The sequence below is a fragment of the Sciurus vulgaris genome, assembly GCF_902686455.1.
Source record: "Sciurus vulgaris genome assembly, chromosome: 11".
In the NCBI taxonomy this organism is placed as follows: Eukaryota; Metazoa; Chordata; class Mammalia; order Rodentia; family Sciuridae; genus Sciurus; species Sciurus vulgaris.
Genome location: NC_136472.1, coordinates 69,508,395 through 69,532,388, shown reverse-complemented (window position 1 = coordinate 69,532,388; position 23,994 = coordinate 69,508,395). Strand labels below are relative to the sequence as shown.

Genomic DNA, 23,994 nt, shown 5'->3' with positions numbered 1-23,994 from the left:
TGTGTGTGTGTGTGTACTAACTTATAAAGAGAAAAGATTTATTTTGGCTCGCAGTTTTGTAGATTCCAATCCAAAATTAAGTGTCCTGATTTTTTTGGGTCTCTGACTAAGTAATGGGCAAATGACTTATATCACTATGTCAGGAAGCAAAGAGAAAGAGGAGACTGGAGGCCTACAATCCCCTTTGATGGCATGTCCCCAGTGACCTACGGACCTTTCAAATGTTGCATCACATCCCAATAGTGACATCCTAGAAACTAAGCCTTTAACACATGGACTTTTGAAGGATGCTTATCCAAACCATAATAATGAATCACTAATGTTAGCCTATATTCAATGGGAGTGGAATCCACCTTTGTTAGGAGGATTGTTAAAGAATTTGGGGACAATTTAGGAATTTGTGGGTGTTTTAAAATCATCACAGCACGTAATTTAATTTCTAAAAGTAATATGATTTGGGACAAATTGCATTATCTTTGAGAGTGTTACTAGTCTCGTTTCTAGAATAGGTGTGATAATTCATTGTGAGGATTAGATGAGAAAATATTCTGGAAGTTCTTAGATTATTTCTTAGCATATAAAGAAGTACTCAAAAATTGTTAATTATTCTTTCCATTCTTTCTTCCTTCTTCTAGTTTATTAAATTCCAATTAACTCTAATTTCTTTCCATAATTCAAAAAGCAGTATTAGGAAAGAATTTTTAATTCACATTTATTTTTTTCAAATGAAACATTTCAAGAAAATATAGTCTCAATGGCAACTAAGACATATGCATAAGGAAAGATACATGAAGTGATATCATACACATGTATTGGGTAAATGGGAATGTGCTATGGATAGTTAGAGGCAAATGGCCTGTGTGGAGATCTTGGTGGGCTGACTCCCAGGGATCCTTTGTGACTTGTGTGCTTTCCCCTTGCAGTTCCTGAGGGAAGACCTCAATTACCATGACCCAACAGTAAAGCACAGCACCTTCCATGGTGAGGACAAGCTCATCAGCGTGGAGGACCTGTGGAAGGCATGGAAATCTTCAGAAGGTAATAGACAGCCTGGTTGTCATTCTTAGTTGTTAGAAGGTTCAGAGAAGAGAGAAAAAGATAGCAAATTGAACTTAAAGAGACTTGAACATAAAATACTTAGTATAAACAAATTATTGAAATGATTCTATATATAGCCACTGAATAAGACTGACTATATAGTCACTATTCTGGGAAGTGAAGGAGATTCTCCAAACAGAGTGAGAGTTGTCTTTCATTAGAATGCTTTTTGAATTCTAGCCTATCTCTGTTTCTCTCCTCATTCCCACCCCATGGGAATCTCCCAGCTTCTGATGCATCATCTTTAGAGATGAGGAGCTTGCTGGTCTCTTAAGGCAACCTCTTTCTTCTGTAACTCCCACTTAGTCCCAAAGTATAAGTGGACTCTTTTTTTGAGTCTTCTCTTTTCCAGGTTGAGTAGCCCTAGTTCTTTGAAGAAACCATTTTCTCAGCTTCATCTTCCTCAGATAGCTTGGTTTTTCTGCCTGTAAAAAATTTTGTGAATGTAAATCCTGGAGTTGGACACAGATTCCCAAATCCTTACAAAATTGAGCTGGATTGTCACCTCAGTTCTGAACCCTGTTAATCTGTTAATATAGTCTAATTAGATACTGGTCCCTTCTGAAGTCACATCACTCTAATGATTTGTATTGAATTTATTAATGAAAACTTTAGATTTTTTTCATAAAGTGAAACTGCTTAATCATGACTACAACTTTTTTCTCTGTAGTGTTTTCAGAGTATTTTGTGAAGGAATATGTCTAACTGTGTGAGATTTTACAGGAAAGGTAAAAAGTGGACTTAAGCTTTTTTTGATATTGAAAAGATTTGAAACAGTCTTTTTTCAGGTTCTTAGCATAGGTCCTTTTGTTAGCCTTTTGTCTCTGTGACCAAAATACCTGGCAAAAACAACTTAGGGAGGAAAGATTTATTTTGGTTCAGGTTTTGGAGGTTTCATTTGATGGTTGGGTGACTCTAAGGCAGAAACATGGTGGAAGGACCTGGTGGAAGAAAGCTGCTCAATTCATGTTAGCTGGGAAGCAGGGGTTGGATAGGATGGGGCGAAGGGAGAAGATAAACCAAACCCTTCTGGGCAGTCACAAGTGAACTGCTTCCTCCAGTTAAGTCCCACCTCCCAGTAGTCCATTCAGCCAGTAGATTAATCCACTGATGAGGTCAGAGCTTTCATGATTGAATCACTTCCCAAAAGCCCCACCTGGGAATGCATGAGACTTTGGGGAACGTACATTCCAGATCCAAATGATAACAGTAGTCCTGATACTAAGAAGGGTTAAATATAAGTGACCACTAGCATTCCTGGTTTTTAGATAAGGAACGTTATGCCTTGGCCTATAAAATCACTAGTTATTTATTATGCATTTCGTGGAGCCAGGACTTAAATTTGGGTCTTGTGATCTCCAGGCCAATGCTTTTCCTTAAAATCTTGGTTGAAACCACTGACTTGGTGGTAAAGAAAACTACTTTTGATAGGAATGAAGCAGTTTCTATTTTTATTTAAATTCTTACCCAGGATTATAGAATTTTAGATCTGGAAGGAATCATCTATAATGTACATAGAGAGTGTTAGATTTGAAGTAGGAAGACCTGGAGTCTGATCCTGGTTCAGGGATAGACAAGCTGATGCTTATTGTTAATTCTGTTTTATCAATTTAGAAGGAGCATAATAAAACTGTAAGAGAGCTTCCTGGAAATCTTCAAAAACTGAGTTTCTTGTGGGGGGTTATCTTTAATAGTTCCTGAGCAATTCAAACTGTCTACTGATAAAAGATGAAGCAGTGACATGAACTCTGGAATTAAACCAACACTGCCAGGAAAGATCTTCCATCAGTACCATTTAATTTTGGTTTTCTTCTTCTCTAGTAACATAAAGGCAGGTTACCTAATTTTTAAGAGTAGACTTTTTAAGTAGGAACTTAGAATGAAAGATGGTAGGGAAAGCATTTATAGCTTTTTCTAAAAACTCACAGAGAAGTAGCTGGGAAGAAAAGGTGATCAAGAGGAAGCTAAATAGAAGGATTGAACCATAATACTAGAGAACAGCTCCAGGCAATTTTCTGGTAAGAACATTATTTTTGGACTCAGCAACTATTTGGAATACTTCCAGTGTGCTCTAAATTACAGGAAAATGGAAGACAGTGGGGTCAGATTTTGGAGGACAGGAGCAGAGAAAAACATTTTAGTACATAGTAATGTAATTAACAGCTAAGGTAGGAAAATCGATATATATATATATCGATATATATATATATAATTTTAGCATTGGCTTACCATGTGCTATACCTAGTGGTTTCATAAACTAGAGTAAGATTCATTTTGTATTCTATTCTTGCCTCATTATTCAGAACAAGGCCCCTAATCTCTCTAGAGTGACAATTTCCAGAGCTATAAAAAGCATGTAATCTTCTAGCACTGTATCAAACTGGCTAGTTTGAGTTTAGCTAGATGATGTAGATACCAGCAGTAATCATTTGTGTTCAGAACATTATCTGACTAATGTCAGTCTCATCTATGTGATTAATGTTGTTAACATTTTCTGACTAATGTTGTAAATCAGTCTTTTCTCTGTGTTATTTGGATCTGAACAGAAAAGCCAGCTAATCTCTATTAAACACCTCTGGATTTTAATATAAAAACAATTCAGGGCCAGGTGCAGTGGAACATACTTGTAATCCCAGTTACTTGGGAGGTCAAGGCAGGAGGATTACAAATTCAAGGCCAATCTCAGCAATTTAGTCGTATCCTGTCTCAAAATAAAAAATAAAAAAAGGAAGTGTTGGGGAAGTAGCTCAGTTGTAGAGTGCTTACCTAGCATGCATGAGTGGCTTGGTTTAGTCCCCAGTACTGTAAAAACAAATAAAGCTGGATATGGTGATGCACGCCTGTAATCCCAGTGATTTGGGAGGCTGAGGCAGGAGTATCATACGTTCAAGGCCAATTTAAGCAATTTAGCCTGACCCTAAGCAACTTAGCAAGACCCTGTCTCAAAATAAAATAGCAACTAAAATTTATATAATATTTAATATGCCCTAGGCATTATTCTAAGTGTTTAATGTATATTAACTCATTTATTTCTTATAAAAACTTTAGGAAGTATAGATACTGTGGTTATCTCCATTTAACTATAAAGCAAGGAGAGATTAAATGAAACAATTTTAATTCACATGTTAAGGAAGACTACCCTCACTTCAGGTGTCATCCATAAGCTTTGGGAATTCACAGGACTCCTGCAGTTTTTATCAACTGGCCACAAATTTGGGAGTTCCCAGAGGCCCCCTAGGTTCTATAATTTGATAGAGCTATTCAAAACTTTAAAAAGCCCTTTATTTAGGATTATGGTTTTATTATAAAGGCTATAGAATAAGACTGGATCTCTTAGGTTGAGATCTGACACTTCTATGTCTTCTCCTGGTAGATAGGACACATCACTCTCCCAGCACATCTATGTGTTTGCCAGTCAGAAAGTTCAATTGACTTTGGTGTCTACCATATTTGTTAAGTTTTTTTTTTTTTTTTTTTTTTTTTTTAACATAGTCATGATTGAATTGTTGGCTTTGTGACTGAACCCAGTCTTTAGCCCCTTCCTTTAGAAGTGTGGACTGATATCAGCCAAAGTCCCAACTCTCTAATCACCTGGTTGGTCTTTCTGGTGACAAACCCCCGATTCCTAATCATATCATTAGCATCAATTCAAATGTGAACCCAGGTGCCCACCATGAATAAGAGATACCTCTGTCACTGGGAAGATTCTAAAAGTTAGGAGTTACCTCCCAGGAGTAGAGGGCCAAGACTAGTCAATTTTCTTATTCTAAAACCTTAAGTAATTAAATAAGGAAGAACTTAACAGGATGGACTGAGGAAGGACCTAGAACAAGTACAACTTTAGGGATTCTAGAAGCAGAGACTAGGGCATTGACCTTTTGTAATTGGCTCTTTCAGATGACTCTTCATTCATTTTTCATCGCTAAATATTTTTGTTCAAGAGTATGATATGACTGGGATATGGGTAGAAATGGTTGGGGTGAGATGGAGACTTAGATTGGCATAGACTGGAAGATTTGTATATGCTGCAATTTCCAGTCCCTACAGGACCATGTGAAGTAGGAGGAGTGGCAGTTCTTTAAAGGAAGGAATGCTGAGTAGATTCTGTAAAAATTTGAGAAATAGAATTGTTGTTGGAATATTTGAGCCACTGGAAATGGTATCTTACAGAAGCACAGATTTAAAGGGATCCTCCTTTAAAGCATGGCTTTTATTTCTTCTAAACGAAGTACTTTGTTACCGTTTCTCCTATCCTTCCTGGACACTAGATTTTAAATTATGCTATCTCTCAAACAAAGTATATTTATTTCTTTTTCTTTTCTGGTACTAGGGATTAACACAGGGCCTTGGATATAACCCAGGGTCTCATACATGGTAGGCAAGTACTACTACTACTGAGACATCCTCAATCCCTAAGTATATTTCTTAAGTAAAATTTCTTTCCTGGGACTGGGGTTGTAGTTCAGTGGTGGAGTGCTTGCTTAGCACTTGTGGGGCACTGAGTTTGATCCCCAGCACCACATAAAAGAAATCAATAAAATAAAGTTATTGTGTCCATCTACAAAAAAAAAATAATAATAATAAATTTTCCCCATTTTCTGAATAAAAGACATCATAACTCAATCTTTGATTCTAACTAAGCAATATGATTCCAGCTAAAAGTAAAAGAATCTGGTAGTATAATGTGCATATAGACTTTGTCGTGAGAAAATGTTTATTTTCTACTAGGCTTTTGGAAACAATGAGATAAGCTCATAGACCTCCATGTCTGTCCATGCTACTCTTTGGAGGAGAGGATTTTTCTGCAGAAGGCAGTGAATCAGTACTGGAGAATCAGGAGGCTTTTCAAGAGAAAGCCCAGCAGAACTGGTAACCCTTGATACAGCAGAGAGGCCAGGTGGCACCAGACTTCTGTCTAAACCCTTTCAAAAGTCAGTTCAATATGTAAGAGTTAGCATCTCTTTTTGCTTTTGCATAAACCTAGTGAGAAATAGGTTTATTCTTTTCTTTTAGCCATAAAAAAGTTAACTTGTTAAATGAATGAATCCTCAAGTCATTTAGTTAAATACATCAGCCGTTAGTTGCTACATTTTTGGGGAGAAAGATATAATTGTACTACTGAGCTACATCCCTGGTTCAGTTCTGTTCCTTCCTTCCTTCCTTCTTTCCTTTCTTTTTCTTCTTTTTTTTTTTTTTTTGACTTTGAGAAAGGGTCTAGCTAAATTGCTAGGAGTTTTGTGAAGTTGCTGAGGCTACCCTCTAACTTGTGATCCTTCTGCCTCAGCTTCCCACATTGCTGGGATTATAGGTGTCACTTGCCTATAATTCCAGTAGCTAGAGGGGCTGAGGCAGGAGTTTTGCGAGTTTGTGGCTATCCTCGACTTGGTGGGACTCTGTTTCAAAATAAAAAATAAAAAAGACTGGGGATATGGCTCAGTGGTTAAGTGCCTATAGGTTCAATCCTGATACCAAAAATAACTAAATAAAATAATAAAATATAGCATCTTTCACTGAACATAATTATTTTGAGATTCATTCATAGTTTATAAGTATCATAGTTTATTCCTTTTTATTACAGAGTATTGTTTCATTGTAGTGATATACCACAATTGATTTACCTGTTCACATATTGGCAGAATTTAAAACTTTTTAAAAAAAATTTTATTTGTTCTATTTAGTTGTACATGACAGTAGAATGCATTTATACATTTTGATAGATCATACATAGGGTATAATCGCTCATTTTTCTGGTTATACATATTGCAGTTGTTAGACTTATGATCTGCTTCCAGATTTTACCTCTTACAAATAAATCTTCTATGAACATTCACATAAGTCTTTGTACAGACATATATTTTCTTTTCTCTTAGGTAAATACCTAGGAGTGGAATGACTAGATCATATGGTAGGTATATTTTTAAGAAACTATCAAATTGTTTTCCAAAGTAGTTGCACCATTTTATATTACCCCCAACAGAGTATGAGATTTTCAGTTCTTCCATATCCTTGCCAACACTCAGTATGACTGTCTTTTAAATTTTAGCTGTAGTATAGTGTTTCTTAATAGTTTTATTTTATGTTTACCTAGTGATTAATGATATTAGGCATATTTTCATACACACGAGTTGCTATTTATTTATTTTCTTTGGTGGAGTATCTGTTAATCTTTCATCTTTTTTTAGTGGTTTGTTTTTAAATTGAGTTTTGAGAGTTATTTATATATTTTAGACATAAGTTCTTTATCAGATATAGTTGGCCCTCTATATCTGCAGGTTCCACATCCACAGATTCAACTGTTGAATTCATTCAATAATTTGAATTGAAATTGTTTGAACATGGGGCTGGGGAGATAGCAAGCACAAGGCCTTGAGTTCGATCCCCAGCACCGAAAAAAAAAAAAAAAAAAGAAATTGTTTGAACATAACGTCCAGAAAATTTCAAAACACAAATCGTCAATTTGTTGCAAATGGAGCACTACATGGAACCTATGCAAATTAAATGATGTGTTGGCATACCCTGCTGTAGCCTCCACCATGTCACAGATCCTCAGTCTCTCTCCAGCATTCATTGAGCATTGTTTCTTGTTCATCTATTATGTAGTTAGGCCTAGATTATTGTGTCTGTATTGAACAGGTACACATTTTTTTCTTGTCATTATTCCTTAAACAATATAGTATAACAACTATATACATAGCATTCACATCGTGTTTGGTATTATATGTAATCTAGAGATGATTTAAAGTTTACTAAGGGGGGTGTGTAGGTATGCAATTTCTCTCTGATTCTAAAGGTAACTATATATGTTTTGTAGAGATTTTCTTCTGCCAGGTGGGGTGGCACTCTTGAGGCTTTTTATGTTTTCTCTACCCTAGGTGTAGGGTTGTACTTGGTGACTTCATTCTTGTTTAAATACCCTTTCTTGCTGCACCAGAGAAAGAAGTAGTGATTCCTCAGTAAACTTATCTCTGTCTCCTTGAGGTGATGGGAGAAATTTGAAGAATACAATGGCAGCCTTTGAGCATGGAATTGGAAGTGATATGCTAGAATTGGACTGCCACTCACAAAGGATGAACAACTTGTGTCGCATGATGAGAATCTAAAAGATCAGTTGGGGTTATTGTAAACATCTCTGATCTTAACTATTGTGAGCACCCACTTTACCTTGGCACACTAGATGTCCCATTTCACAGAACATGCCAACATGAAGGGAAAAAAATCATCCAATTCTTTTATTGAAGAAAGTTTTTGAGACCTTTCCTAATACTAAGATTGATATTGATATCAAAGTTGATAATAGGGGCTGGGGAGATAGCTCAGTTGGTAGAGTGCTTGCCTTGCAAGCACAAGGCCCTGGGTTCGATCCCCAGCACCCAAAAAAAAAAAAAAAAGTTGATAATAATGTGCTAATTAGAAGGTTTAAAAGTTAGTGAAGCAGTATAAACAAAAGCACATACCAGTGTGGGGGTAATGCCAGTTATGAAATTGTAGAAAAGTGCTACAAAGAGAATTCAGATATTCTTATGTTCATGTGCTCTGCCCATTCTTGACCTTTTCTTCAGTGGCCTCTTGCTCTTTGAGCCCATTTGAAAATAGTTTTTTTTTTTTTTTTAATTCCAATGTCTTTTATAATACTTAAGTTAAAAGAACCTCACATCATGTTCAAAAGTCAAGTTTCCCATCTGATTTTCTAATATCTTACTAATGAGGAAAGCTTTGTTTGACTGCCTCACTGCCTGAGGCATTCAAGTATATATTTGGGTATTATACGGAAGACCGCTGCTTGCTGCCGGGGCTGCTCCAAGTGGCTCCGCTTTCGGAAAACCGGGGCTTCTTTGCCTGGCTTGCTCCAAGCGGCTCAGCGCTGCTTCTCCCGCTTACAGCCCGACCAGCAGGACGAAAGACACGTCGGCTTCAGAGGTTCAGGAAGCAGCTTCCCCTTTATTCAAATAACATCCTCAATATATAAGCAGTCTCATGCATAAGCAATTGTAACCAGATATGTCCATCCAATCCTGTTAAAGGTCAAGCGATCACTCGCTGGAGCATACATGTAAAGTATATCTGTCCACGCGCTAGGTGGCTAAACTGATTATCATACAGCCAATTGTAAACGCTTCCTGCCTCTCTCCAGGCATAATCAGGACGCAGTTAGCTCTCTGCCAGTCGCCATCTTTAGATGCACGTGGAGTAACCCTGGGCCCCGGTTTTGCCTGCCACAGTATTAAAAGTCTGGGGGTGGAAAACAGACTATTCAATAAACCTTTAAAGATTTTTAATGTATTTTCTTCTGTATAGAAAAAGAAATATTCAGAAGCATTGAAGGAATACATGAAAAAAAAAAAAAACTAAGACAAAAATATTTCACTGTAATTTCCCTAAGATATTTCCAGAATGGTAAAAAGTTTCATCAGTTGTTGTTATTATCTCATTTAAAAATATGTGTGAATATGTGGAAACTATATACTGTATATCTTTAAAAGAATATTGCATAAATTACTATGCTCTCCATGTTTAGTTTTTTTTATCTGTGAATTAGTACCTCAGAAATGTGTTATGATCACCTGGTGTATAATAAGTACCTAATTAATGTTTTGCTGTTATTAAAATAATTGTCTCCTAAAAATAATATTGCAAATTATAAATTGTTATGAGATTATAAGTAAATTATTGATTAAAATTTCTGCATATGAGTTTGGTGCCTGTCATCTCTACCACTGGAGGCTGAAGCAGGAGGATCATAAGTTCAAGGTCAGCTTCAGTAACTAGTAAGACCCTAAAGACCATGTCTCCAAAAATTAAAAGCTATCACTGACTGGGGATGTAACTTAGTGATGAAATATCCTTGGGTTCAATCCCTGATACAAAAAAAAAAAAAAGTATATATGAAAATGAAAAGCCAGCCATGGTGGCACACGTGTGATCCCAGCTACTCAGGAGGCTGAGGTGGGAGGGTCACTTGAGCTCATGAGATCAAGACCAGTCTGGGCAACATAATGAAACTATCTTAAAATAAAGAATCTGTAGAGAGATCCAAGATGGTGGAGTAGCGGGAGGCTGTATTCCTTGTCTCAGGAGTCAAGCAGAGGAATACTAGTTCTCTGTGAGGCAGTGCTCGATGCCCATGGATCCCCTGCTGTTTACCCCATTTGTCCACCTCGATCATCCACCATCTGCCAGCATATTGCCTGCTTTTTGAGTGTGGATTGCTCACTGACTGCCACCTTTCATCCGCCATTTGCCCTTTTACCTGCCTCTTGCCTGCCCATTGCCCACCTTTCATCTACCCATTCCCACTGTCCATCGTCCACCTGCCAATTGTCTGACATAAGCCTAAAGACTGCCAGTGGATCACTTGTTGCCGGTAGTAACCACAGGTTTGGTTACATGTGGCTGCCACCATTTTGGGACAACAGCCAGGACCTGCAGGTTTGCTGTCCTGACTGCTGCCATCTTGGAGTGCGGCCACCTGTGTCTGGGGACTCAGGCCAGGGCCTAGAGATATATTGGGGTACCTGCAGGCCTGGTTGCACCTGAGGTCATTCTGCTCAGTGTGGTAGTGGCTGCCATCTGGCTGCCTCTTTGCAGGGTTGCTCCTTTGTGTGAGTGCATCCCTGGAGGTCTCTCTGCAAGTTGAAAGGGCACTGAGATCTTGGGACTGCAGCAAGATGGGCCTGGGGAAGCTGAAACCTAGGTCTATCAGATTGCAAACGTGTGGAAAGCCAGAGACCAGGGGCAGTTCTGCGGTTGAGGGGCGGAGCACAGGTTGAAGAAACTGGAGAAAACTGGGCTCTCTCCAGCTTGGTTAGGCCTGAAGTGTGCAGGGACAGAAGGGACCAGCTACAACAGGTGGGAAGACTGGAAGAGGGTTTGAGGGCATCTTGCTATGGGCTCACCCACCCAACTGGTCTGGCACCTACTGAACTAGAACTAACATTAAACTTAAGACAACCCCACCTATTGGTGGAGAAGGGAAGCAGCATTTTTGAAAGCCAGTGGAAGTAATCATTCAATTTTCCATTGAGACTTTTCCTCTATTTTTTTTTTCTACCCTCTGTTTTGGGCTGGGGAGATAGCTCAGTTGGTCCTGGGTTTGATCCCCAGCACTGCAAAAAAAACAAAAACAAAAACAAAAAACAAAAAAAACCCTCTACCCTCTGTTTTACACCTCTACCAACTTTGAATCCAAATATTTTTCATTCATCAATTTATTGAGGAATGGGATGTTTGAATAGTACATGAGAGTTTTGTTGTATATTCCTATATTTTTACTTTAAAAAAAATCTGTACATAATTTTTTCTCTCACCTACCTGTCTCCCTGGATTCTCTTTCTCACTTCTCTTATACTAGCAGCCAACCTCTATTAATTCCTCCCTTGCTCTTACTAAAAATTTTTACCTCTACTCTCCCTCTCCCTCATAAACATCATATCTTACACTACTTCTGTTCCCTCATTGTCCAGCATTTGAAATGGTAAACCCTTTTAGCAAACTTACTGTTTACATTGTAGACAGTAATTGAGCACTTCATTTCTGTCTATCCTGACAAAACTGTAAATGCCTTAATAGGAGCCATTTGGTTTAAGGTGGTATATCGTTTGCACTGGGTGCTGTTAATATTAGTCTCCCCCTTAAAGGTGAGGTACTGGAAGACTTCAGGGACATTATAAGACTATAGGGTAGTATCTGTACTGCCTCAGCTCCATACCACTAGATGAGAAGACACACAAACAACACAAAAAAACAAGGGTTGCAAGCACAAGGCCCTGGGTTCGATCCCCAGCACCACAAAACAAACAAACAAACAAACAAACAAACAAAAACAAAAACAAAAAAACAAGGGAACAAAGTACCTCAAACAAACCAAGATGTTCCAACAATAGAATCCATAGACAAAACAGTCGAAGAAATGTCAGAGATGGAGTTTAGAAAATATACAGATTGATCTTTGAAATAAAGGATGGTATTGGAGAGAAAATAGAGGAAGTGAAAGATCACTTCAATAAAGAGGCAGAGATTATAAAAAGGAATCCTCAATATGAAGGAAACAATAAACCAAATTAAAAATTCAATGGGAAGTATCACCAACAGACTAGACCACTTGGAATACAGAACCTCAGACCATGAAGACAAAATATATACTCTTGAAAATAAAGCTGACCTCACAGAGAAGATGCTAAGAAACCATGAACAGAATTTCCAAGAAATATGGGATAACATGAAAAGACTAAAGTTAAGATTTATCTGAATAGATGAAGGCATGGAGCTATAAATCAAAGGAATGTACAGTCTTTTCAATGATGCAATATTGGAAAACTTCCCAAATCTAAAGAATGAAATGGAAAATCAATTATAAGAGGCTTACAGGACCCCAAATGTACAAAATTACAGCAGACCCACACCAAGGCACATTATAATGAGAATGACTAATATACAGGATAAGGATAGAATTATAAAGGTTGTGAGATAAAAAAAAAATCAGATTTACATAGGGGGAAACTTATTTGGGTCTCAGCTGATTTCTCAACCTAAACCCTCAATGCCAGGAGGTCCTGGAATAACATATATCAAGCTCTGAAAGAAAAAGGATGCCAACTGAGAATTTTATATCCAGCAAAATTAAGCTTTGGATTTGAAGATGAACTACAAACCTTCCATGATAAACAAAAATTAAAAGAATTCACAACTAGAAAGCCTGCATTACAGAACATTCTCAGAAAAATATTCCATGAAGAGGAAATGAAAAATGAAAAAAATGAAAACCAGCAAAAGGAGGAACTGCACTAAAGGAAAGGTCAAATAAAGGAGAAACTAAGTCAACTTAAAAACTAAAAATAAACCAAAATGGGAATACAAATCATATCTCAGTAATAACCCTGAATATTAATAGCCTAAACCCATCAATCGGAAGACATAGACTGGGCTGGGGATATAGCTCAGTTGTGCTTGCAAGGCAAGCACAAGGCCCTGGGTTCAATCCCCAGTACCGCAAAAAAAAAAAAAAAAAAAAAGACATAGACTGGCAGGTTGGATTTAAGAAAAAGACCCAACGGTATGCTTTAAGAGACTTACCTCCTAGGAAAAGACATCCATAGACTGAAGGCGTAAGTTGGGAAAAACCATACCACTCACGTGGACTGCATAAACAAGCAGGGGTTTCCATGCTCACATTAGACAAAGTGGACTTCAAACCAAAGTTAGTCAGAAGGGATAAAGAAGGACATTTGTTACTGCTTAAGGGAATCATACACCCACAAGACGTAGAACAATTGTAAACGCAACATCTGTGTACATCAAACATACCCTTCTCAATTTCAAGAATCAAATAGACCACAACACAATAATACTGGGTGACTTTAACATACCTCTCACCACTGGCTAGATCTTCCAAACAAAACTATAGAATTAAATAATACAATCAATGATTTAGACTTAACAGATATAATAATATAGAGTATTTCATCCATCATTGAGTAAATACACTTTCTTCTCAGCAGCACATGGAGCCTTCTGGAAAATAGATCATATGTTATGCCACAAAGTAACTCTCAGCAAATACAAAAAACTAGAAATCCTACCCTGCATTCTGTCAGATCATAATGGAATGAAACTAGAAATCAGTGATAAAATAAAAAAATAGAAGCTACTCCAACCCCTGGAGACTCAATAGAATGCTACTGAATGATGAATGGATAAAAGAAGAAATCAAGGAGGAAATAAAAAAAAATACTTAGAGGTAAATGAGAACACTGATAAAACATATCAAAATCTCTGGGACACTATGAATGCAGTGCTAAGAGGAAAGTTAATTGCACTGAGCTCCTACATTAAAAGAATAAAAAGTCAATAAATAAATGACCTAACATTACATCTCAAAAAAGAACAAATCAACACCAGAAACAGCAGAAGACAGGAAATAATTAAAATCAGAGCTGAAATCAATGAAATTGAAACAAAAGAAACAATTCAAAAAGTTGAGAAAACAAAAAGTAGGTTCTTTGAAAAAATAAATAAAATTGATAAACTCTTACCACAATACAAAGAAAAAGAGAGAGAAAACTCAAATACTAAAATTCATGATTAAAAAGGAAATATCACAACAGATACTACTCTAATATAGAAGATAATTAGAAACTATTTTGAGAATTTATATTCAAATAAAATAGACAAACTTGAAGACATCAGCCGATTTCTAGAGACATTTGATCTACCCAAACTGATGCAGGAGGACAAACACAATTTAAACAGATCAACTTCAAGTAATGAAATAGAAGATGCCATCAAAAGCCTACCAACCAAGAAATGCCCAGGACCAGACAGATTCTCAGCTGAGTTCTATAAGACCTTTAAAGAAGAATTAACACAAATACTCCTTAAATTATTCCATGAAATAGAAAAGGAGGGAACCCTTCCAAACTCATTTTGTGAGACTTTTATCACCCTTATATCAAAATCAGACAAAGACATATCAAGGAAAGAAAAGTTAAGACCAATATCCCTCATGGACATAGATGAAAAAATTCTCAATAAAATCCTGACAAAAACATATTAAAAAGATAGTGCACCACAATTAAGTGAGGTTCATCCCTGGAATGCAAGGTTGGTTCAACATATGGAAATCAATAAACATAATATGATTATCTCAGTAGATGCAGAGAAAGCATTTGATAAAATACAGCACCTCTTTTTTTTTTTTATTGTAAACAAATGGGATACATGTTGTTTCTCTGTTTGTACATGGCGTAAAGGCATACCATTTGTGTAATCATAAATTTACATAGAGCAATGTTGTTTGATTCATTCTGTTATTTTTCCCTTCCCCCACCCCTCCCACCCCTCTTTACCCTCTATACAGTAGTTCCTTCCTCCATACTTGCCCCCCTCCCTAACCCTAACTCTAACCCTTCCCTCCCCCCCATTATGTGTCATCCTCCACTTATCAGCGATATCATTCGTCCTTTGGCTTTTTGAGATCGGCCTATCTCACTTAGCATGATATTCTCCAATTTCATCCATTTGCCTGCAAATGTCATAATTTTATCATTCTTTATGGCTGAGTAATATTCCATTGTATATATATACCACAGTTTCTTTATCCACTCATCAATTGAAGGGCATCTAGGTTGGTTCCACAGTCTGGCTATTGTGAATTGAGCAGCTATGAACATTGATGTGGCTGTAAAATACAGCACCTCTTTATGTTCAAAACACTAGAAAAAATAGGGATAGTAGGAACATACCTAAACATTGTAAAAGCTATCTATGCCAAGCCCATGACCAACATCATTCTAAATGGAGAAAAATTGAAAACATTTCCTCTAAAAACTGGAACAAGACAGGGATGCTCCCTTTCACTACTTCTATTCAACATTGTCCTTGAAACCCTACCCAGAGCAATCAGACAAAAGAAATTAAAGGAATATGAATAGGAGAAGAAGAACTCAAACTATCACTGTTTGCTGATAACATGATTCTATATTTAGAAGATCCAAGAAATTCCACCAGAAAACTTCTAGAACTCATTAATGAATTCAGCAAAGTAGCAGTACCCATAAATGAAAAGCATTTCTATACATAAGCGACAAATCCACTGCAAGAGAAATTAGGAAAACTACCTCTTTTACAATAGCCTCAATAATAATACTTGGGAATCAATCTTACAAAAGAGGTGAAAGACTTCTACAGTGGAAACTATAGAACACTAAAGAAAGAAATTGAAGAAGACCTTAGAAGATGGAAAAATCTCCCATGCTCCTGATAGGCAGAATTAATAGTCAAAATGGCCATACTACTAAAAGTGTTATACAGATTCAATGCATTTCCTATTAAAATCTCAATGACATTCTTCATACAAATAGAAAAATCAATCATGAAATTCATTTGGAAAAGTAAGAGACCTAGAATAGCCAAGGCAGTCCTTAGCAAGAAGAGTGAAGCAGAAGGCATCACACTACCAGACCTTGAACTATACTACAGAGCAGTAGTAAAAAAAATGGCATGGTATTGGCACCAAAATAGACATGTAGACCACTGGTACAAAATAGAAGACACAGAGACAAACCCACATAAATACAGTTATCTCATACTAGACAAAGGTGCCAAAAATATACATAGGAGAAAAGATAGCCTGTCCAGCAAATAGTGCTGGGAAAACTGGAAATCCATATGCAGCAAAATGAAATTAAACCTCTATCTTTCACCCTGCACAAAAATCAACTCAAAGTGGATCAAAGACTCAGGCACTAAAACAGAGACCCTTTGCCTTATAGAAGAAAAAGTAGGCCCAAATCTTCATCATGTTGACTTAGTACCTGACTTCCTTAACAAGACTCCTAAAGCACAAAAAGTGGTCTTAAAGTTGTTTTGGCCATTCAACATTCCAAAGCTCCTTGTAGGTTTTTTACTGCTCTGTAGCCTGTGGCCAATCTCTCTCTAATCTTTCTCCTAGCCTAGTTGCTACTCTACAGATGATCTTTAATAGCATGGCCTGGTGGGCCCTGGGAGACCGCATTATTGCCCAGTAGCCTAGTGGGTCTAGGCCCAAGGCCCAGATTATTTTTACAGTGAGAGTTCAGAGCCTAATACTGATGTCATATTAGAAAACTAAGATGACAAGCTTCCAGTGAGAGCTTGAAGGAAACTACTCAGAGAGACAAACCACTCTTCTAGGCTACAGACTATCTTTAGGAAGAGCCTCTGTGGGAGGATTGTGTAGCAGCCTTGGAGTGCTCTTATCCAGAGTACCCAAATGAGAAGCCAGGTTTTGAGATGCCTTTTCTGACTTGCTGTCAGCTTGTCACCACTTTCTTTGTGCCTCTACATCACTTAATCTCTCTCTCTCTGATCTAGTACTTATCACATTATTATATGCATTTCTTCATATAACTCCCTCTCTAGAAGAGACCTCTTAAAGTTGGAAATATTCAGATTAATCTCTGCTGTTAACTCATCCAGAACCTTCTAGAACAAAAGCCAATAAAAGCTTGGTTAATGAATGAATGAATGGTATAATAATAATAGCTAATATATTCATATTTTTTGGTTCCAGGGATTGAACCAAGGGATGCTTAACTATTGAGACATATCCCTACCCCTTTTTATTTTTTAATGAAGTTACTTAGGATCTTGCTAAGTTACTGAGGATGGCTTCAAACTTGTGATCCTCCTGCCTCCGGCTGCTGGGATTATAGGCCTGTGCCAGCACTCCTGGAAATGATAGCTAGTATTCTTTAGCATTTAATTTATGCTAGGAGCTTCTCATATCTTCTCTACACCCTTGTAAGAACTCTGCTTATGACCATTTTATAGGTAACAAAAATGAGGCAGAGTAGTAACTTACTCATGGTCTCATATTTAGTAAGTGGAAGATCCTAAAGCAATGGGTTTCAAATCCCACATTCTTTTTTATTTTTAATGATGTGAATTTTTATTTAATAAAAATTAAAAAGGAAAGCAGAAAGACCAAGGAGAACTTAAAAAAAAAAAAAGCTATACTGGGAAATGACATTGGCCAAATTATATTGTTATATTATATGCATGTACAAATATAAAACAACTAATTCCATTACTGTTATTATTATTGATGCAGCTATAATGCATCAATAAATATATGGAAAAAATCAAAACTTAAAAAAATTATAAAATTGTGAAAAATATCTAAACATACAACTAAATGAGTTAGAAAATGAATAGTTTTTTAAAGTCACAAATATGTGTATATTGTATATAACTAAAGAAACATACGATATGTTCATATACTTAAATAATGAATATAGCATATTCTATATATCTCCAAAGTCCATAATGTTAACTACTATGCCATATTTGAGTAGGTAACCAAATGGCTGACCAACTAATTAACTGATAATTATATGAAAGAGACCCAAAAATAGTACTGGCAACATTCCTGACAGAAACAGTTCTCTTGGAATGTGGTTTTGAAGTCACAGAAGTAGATGAGGGCTTCATCTGGAGGCATCACAAGTCCATTACTGGAAAGAGAACATGATTCAGGAGCCCATTTCTCATTACTTATTCTTTCCCTGGAAGTGAAAGGACTGGCTAAGGCCTGGTGTCTGCCTTGGTACATATCTGCAGGTATCAGTGTAGCTCAGGTGCTATAGAGTAATACTTTTCATTCTGCTGGTGTGTCCTTAATCAAGGTATCCATATGGCTCATGCCTTCATTTCATTTTCTGCTTAAATTCATTTTATTTTCTACTTTTACCCTCTTGCTGCTTAATTTTTCTTCATTGTACTTACTACCCCCTGACATTGTATTCACAGTATTTTACCTAGTTTCTTGCTGCCAGAATATAAGCACCATGGGATCTATGACTCTGTTTTGTATGGTGTTCCGTCTCTAGCTCTTAGAATGGTACGAAGCAAGTAGTAAGTGCTTAATAAATGCTTTTCCTCCCAATGGATAAATTATTTTGGAGTTTGAGACCACCTGCTTTCAAGGACCCTTAATCATTTAGCCTTAGCAATATCTAATGCTCCTCATTCCCATACTTGTCCCAAACTGGAGTCAGTGTTCTCTGAATATGATCCACACTTTATAGTTCTGTGTCTTTGCTCATGTTTCTTTCTTTGGTAGACCTGCATCTTTTATTTATGAAGATTCTGACCAATCCTTAACATCTACCCCTTTTCAAATGAATGCAATATGAAAAAATAATTAACTATTGAGTTTAGGCATCTTCAAACTCATTTTCATGAACTTACTTATTCAACAACTCTGGGAGATAGGTATTGCTAGATTGTAAGCAACATGGGGGTAGCAGTCTCTCCCTGATCACTGCTTCATTCCCCATGCCCATGATGGAATTAGTACAAAATAAATGTTCGTTGAATGACAGGATGACTATCAAGATCTTCCAACTTCAAATTCAGTGCTTTTCCTAATACATTCTATAATAAAAATCCAGTGTTCTGAAGTGCCCAGGAATTTGGTGATCTGTACTAACTATTTTTTTTGTGGTTACCTCAGAGTAAAACAAGAGGTTTTTATTCATTTTACATAAAAATCTTTCTCAAATGGAAAAGACTCCTTCCTACCTATGAAACATAACATGAAGGCTAGGATATAGCTTTACTGTTGGAGCAGTTAATTGATTAGTGTATGGGGTTCTCTGCTGATGTGCATAAGATAAATGCTTTTTAATTTTTTTATACCTGTTCCATTACTTCCATAGAAGTTCCGTGGGAGTGAGCGATACTGTTGGTGAGAAAATATAAATACCAAGAGAATGTACAATAGGTGATCCAGAACCCACATATTGCATTCATAAATACATTTGACGAATATTCTAGAGCTTGTGTTTACATGTTTTATGTCATTTTAAAATTTTATGTTTTACAATATATCTGTTAGTACGTGAATCTAATTTATAAATGGCAGCTTGTGCTCAAAGTTCTTTTTACTGATAGATTATATCATTAATAAGATTGGATACCACATGGTTAACCTTGTGCGTCTCTCTCTTTTTTTTTTTTTTTTGCCACTAGAAGTTGAACCTGGGACTGCTCTACCAGAGAGTTATATTCCCAACCCTTTTAATTTTTTATTTTGAGATAGGGTCTCACTAAGTTGCTCAGGCTGGCCTTGAACTTTTAATCCTCCTGCCTCAGCCTCCTGAGTAGCTGGAATTACAGATGTGTGCCAGTGGGTCTGAGTCTGGCATTATGCATCTCTCTCTCTCTCTCTCTCTCTCTCTCTCTCTCTCTCTCTCTGCACCTCTTTTTCGAGGACTATCACGGAAATTTCAGAGATTGACCTTCTTTGGTTCTATGTAGCATTGTTCCTCATCTTATCCAAAATGTAGTCTGGGACCATATGACAGGCTCCCGGAGACTTATAACTTTAGGATACTGTCTTGCTTGAAAGTTCTCCTGGGATTTGGACATGGGAGTCATCTGGAACCTGTATCTGCACTTTGCTATAAACCCTCCTTTCCAGTCTATAGCCTCCTTTCTGATAATGAGTTTTCTGCACTTGCTGTTGCCTTTTTCTTCACTTTGGCCTATGGATTCTTTCCATTTTTTTTTTTTTTTTTCTTTTTAAATGAGAAAGAAGAATAAGACTTTTACCTTTTAGGTACTTGAATCTTGAGACAAGAGGTCCTGATGTCTTAACTGGACTATTGAGTGAGATCATGTTGAGACTCATAGTTGGTATCTGAGATACAGGTGTTATACAGCTTACAGCTCATCAAGGCTCATTTTATTCAGACTACAGTGCCTTTGGGTGTATGACACCATGCTGCCAAACCCTACTTAGATAGGGCTTCTTGCTGCCAAGGTAACAGAATGATATATGGAACTAAGAACAAATAAATAAAAACTGCCTTGAGGTTTGGCTTGACTTGGTGAAGCCATGATCATTTTCTCCAACAGCTTAACTATATAGAGACTGATTAGTTACAGTTCATCCTCACTAGAATACAGTGACCTCCTTTGAGACCTTTTCCCTCAATGCAATGTTTAGAGCAGTGGTTCTCAGCTGCGGGTATTTTGCCTCCATGAGGACATTCAGCAATATTTGGAGCAATATTTATGATTTTCTCAACAGGCAGTATGTTACTGGCATCCAGTGGGTATATACCAGAGCTGTTTTAAATATTCCCCACAACCCCCACAACAAAGATTATCTCATTCAAAGTGCCATTGGTGCAGAGGCTGAGAAGCTGTGGTCTAGAATGTCTCCTGCTGTGTAGGGTGCTGATAGAGTAGTTTCTACATGCTGAGAGTCTATGCCTACGCTTGTATTAAGGCATCCTCCCAGGAGACAAAAGGCCCTTGAAGCACCGCTGGCCTCAGGCCTTTCTAACAACAACAAAAAAGTGGCCTTTTTTTCCACTCTACATGCCAAGCAGAGAGGCCTCTTTGTGCTGGATGAAGCGAACTCCATTGGCAGCATTGGTGGGAGTATGCTGTTCTCTGTACTTAACAAGCTAGCACTTGTCTGCCTTGTATATGTGTGTCACTCTTGAATGCCTTCATTACCTAATACTCCAGACTATAGTAAATGATCATATTTGTAATGTGTGAGGATATATTTTCGTTTTCAGGAATAATAATGTATTCTTTCCTCAAAGCAATTACAACCCTGGGATTTGACCATATATCTTAGAAATCAGTTTTTCTTTTCCTTCCAATGTAAATCTAGTCTGGGAACTAGAAATTTAGCCAAGTAATGACTGAACACCCTTTACCTAAGCCTCCAGCCTATTTTCTTCTAAGATGCAGTCATTGAGCTACTATAGCTGCCTCATTTCCTCCCTCTACCACCTTTCCTGTCTCAACTCCTGTACCTCTGCATGTTAATCTAATCTATCTCCAAAGTCAACTCAGCATCAGAACTTTCTTCCTGAGCTCCAGCATCTTCTTGAGGACATTGAAATGGCATATTTTTGCTTTCAACTTTACTTCATGCAAGATATCTTCCTGGCTGGCTGTTTTGTATCATATACCGAACTTCTCTGTGGCAAAAGTAGGAGAATGAAGACACTGGTCCAAATTTTCCAACTTTTGCAGCTTATGTGAGCTTAGGTTGACACAAACAACATATGAGGCATGCCTATGTGAGGAATAACAGTTTTTTTGACAAACATTTCAGAAGTTACCCATCCACATGAACTGAATATTTTTAGGGAATGTTGTTTGAAAGTCCACAGTTAAAACATTTCTGAAACTTCTCATTTAGGATAGTTATTTTTGGGGTAATTTCTTTTTTCTTTTTTTTTTTTTTTTGGGTGCTGGGGATCGAACCCAGGGCCTTGTGCTTACAAGGCAAGCACTCTACCAACTGAGCTATCTCCCCAGTCCTGTAATTTCTTATTGATGCCACTGTATATGAAATATTTGTATTAAAAATACTGGATGAGAAAAAATGAAAAGGACATGGTTCATAAGCCTTCAGTGTTTCCTGACCATTTAATGGGAAACTAGATGGCATCTGACAAAACATATTTTTGGTAAAGCTATGGATCCTAAAAGAGGAGGATTGATGAATCTCACATTATTCTCCCTCAAAATGTTTTTGGCTTTTTAGTGCTCACAGCAGGGTTTTCAAATTTGAGGAATATACAGAGTCCTTTTACAGAAAACAATTTATTCTGTATATACAATGCTGACCTAAATTATTTTTGTTTGCTTATTTAAATATATACAAACATATAATGAAGTTCAAATTGCTATATCAAATTTATATACAAATATAAATGATTTGTACTTTAAGTAAAAATAAGCTCTGAATTTAATAAAATGATAACTTTTTGCAGCAACTCAATTGAGTTCATCATATCTGTATTATTGGGTGCCACCTGATGACTCATTCTTCCTACCATATTTCACCATTTGAGCTACTGTGAACTTTGATTTGTATAAAATATCATGATCTCATTTGACCTTCATTTGGTATGAACGTATTCCTGTGTATTTACTCCACTTCAATTCCTTTATATAGTAATTGACCTTTGACAAAGTGGAGTTAATTTGTCTTCTTTATGTCTAAATACCATATGAATATCAAAATTATTTTAAAAGAATACTCTTTATGATTATCCATTTAAAAAACTGCAATGTTATAATATTAAGGGATGATTTGCTATTATCTCCAGGTATGATTAAAATGTGATTTGCCTTGTTGCAAATGATCAATATTTGTTTCAGTTAAAATTGACTTCTTGGGGCTGGCGATGTAGCTCAGTTGGTAGAGTGCTTGCCTCGCAATTACAAGTCCCTGGGTTCAAATCCCCAGCACCACAAAAAAAAAAAAAAAAAAAAAATTGACTTCTTTTATGACAGAAAATCCTCTCAATCTGATATAAACAAAATGGGGGAAATGTACTATTGCTCCAAATTGAAATAGTATGAATATGGCTGTTCATAGACATGTTCTGTCTAAGGGTCTAAATGATGTCATCTGGATTCATCTCTTGGCTCAGCTTTGCTTCTCTATGAAGGCTTTCAGCAGCATCAGGGAGGAGAGAGAGAAGTTCTAATGGCTTAGAACACCAACTGTGGAGCCAGTCTACCCGAGTCCAAACCTTGGCTTTACCAATTCCTAGTTGGATAACCTCAGGAAAGTAGTTATATGATCTCTCTGTGTGTCAGTTTCATCATCTTTAAAATGAGGATAAAATGAGAATGGTAATGGTGAAGATTAATGAGTTAATGTATCTGAGGTACTTAGAATAGTACCATCTTAAGTGATGGTGTATATTAATATTAATCAATATTATAGTTTGGGATCATTTCATACCAGATGTCAGTAGAGTGGAAAAGCAAGTCTGTCGCCTACTGGTCAAATAAAAACCCTGATTTTTAGTTTCTTCAACTTCAAATTGGTTTAAGTGCTCATTTCTGAATTGAGCACTCTGGATAGGAGGATGGACTGTATTAATTGACTTTACATGGTTTACATTCTCTACTCCTACCAGTGGATTTAGTTTTACCTGAATCATTTAGCTGACAGCAAGGGAGTGGTGATTCTCCCAATTTGAATTCAGAGTACTATTGCCACCAACAGGGGAAGTGCATGCTTGGTTGCAAAAATGATCCATATCTATTTTGACCTATCAAATAGATCAGTCATTTTAGGTGATCATGTGACGTTATGACAGCCTCTCTGTGGACAGTTCTTGGCAGTTTATATAGTTTATTGGCAACATTTATCTTGAAAAATTGAATTATACTTAAGAAAATATATTTTGTTTAAAAACATCAGTTTTGGTCTCTAGGTTCTTTTGTGTTACAAACCTAAAGTTGAGGCATATTGATAATTGATTTAAAGCACATTATGTCCTAAAATTCCAGGAAAATATCTTCTATTATAAATGTTTTGCATTAACACAGTTATGAACACAAATGCTATGTGGTCAAGTTGAGAGCCTG

At 36.8% G+C, this 23,994-nt stretch overlaps 1 protein-coding gene across 8 annotated transcripts in view; it reads left to right on the top strand.

Moving 5' to 3' along the window:
- The window catches only part of STIM1 (stromal interaction molecule 1), a 221,516-nt gene that overhangs the window by 155,686 nt on the left and 41,836 nt on the right, over positions 1–23,994 (top strand). For all 8 annotated transcript variants that reach the window (XM_079104693.1, XM_079104690.1, XM_079104691.1 and 5 more), the window contains one exon: positions 924–1,038. In XM_079104693.1, coding sequence (XP_078960819.1) covers positions 924–1,038 — 115 coding nt within the window. The remainder of the gene's footprint in view (positions 1–923; positions 1,039–23,994) is intronic.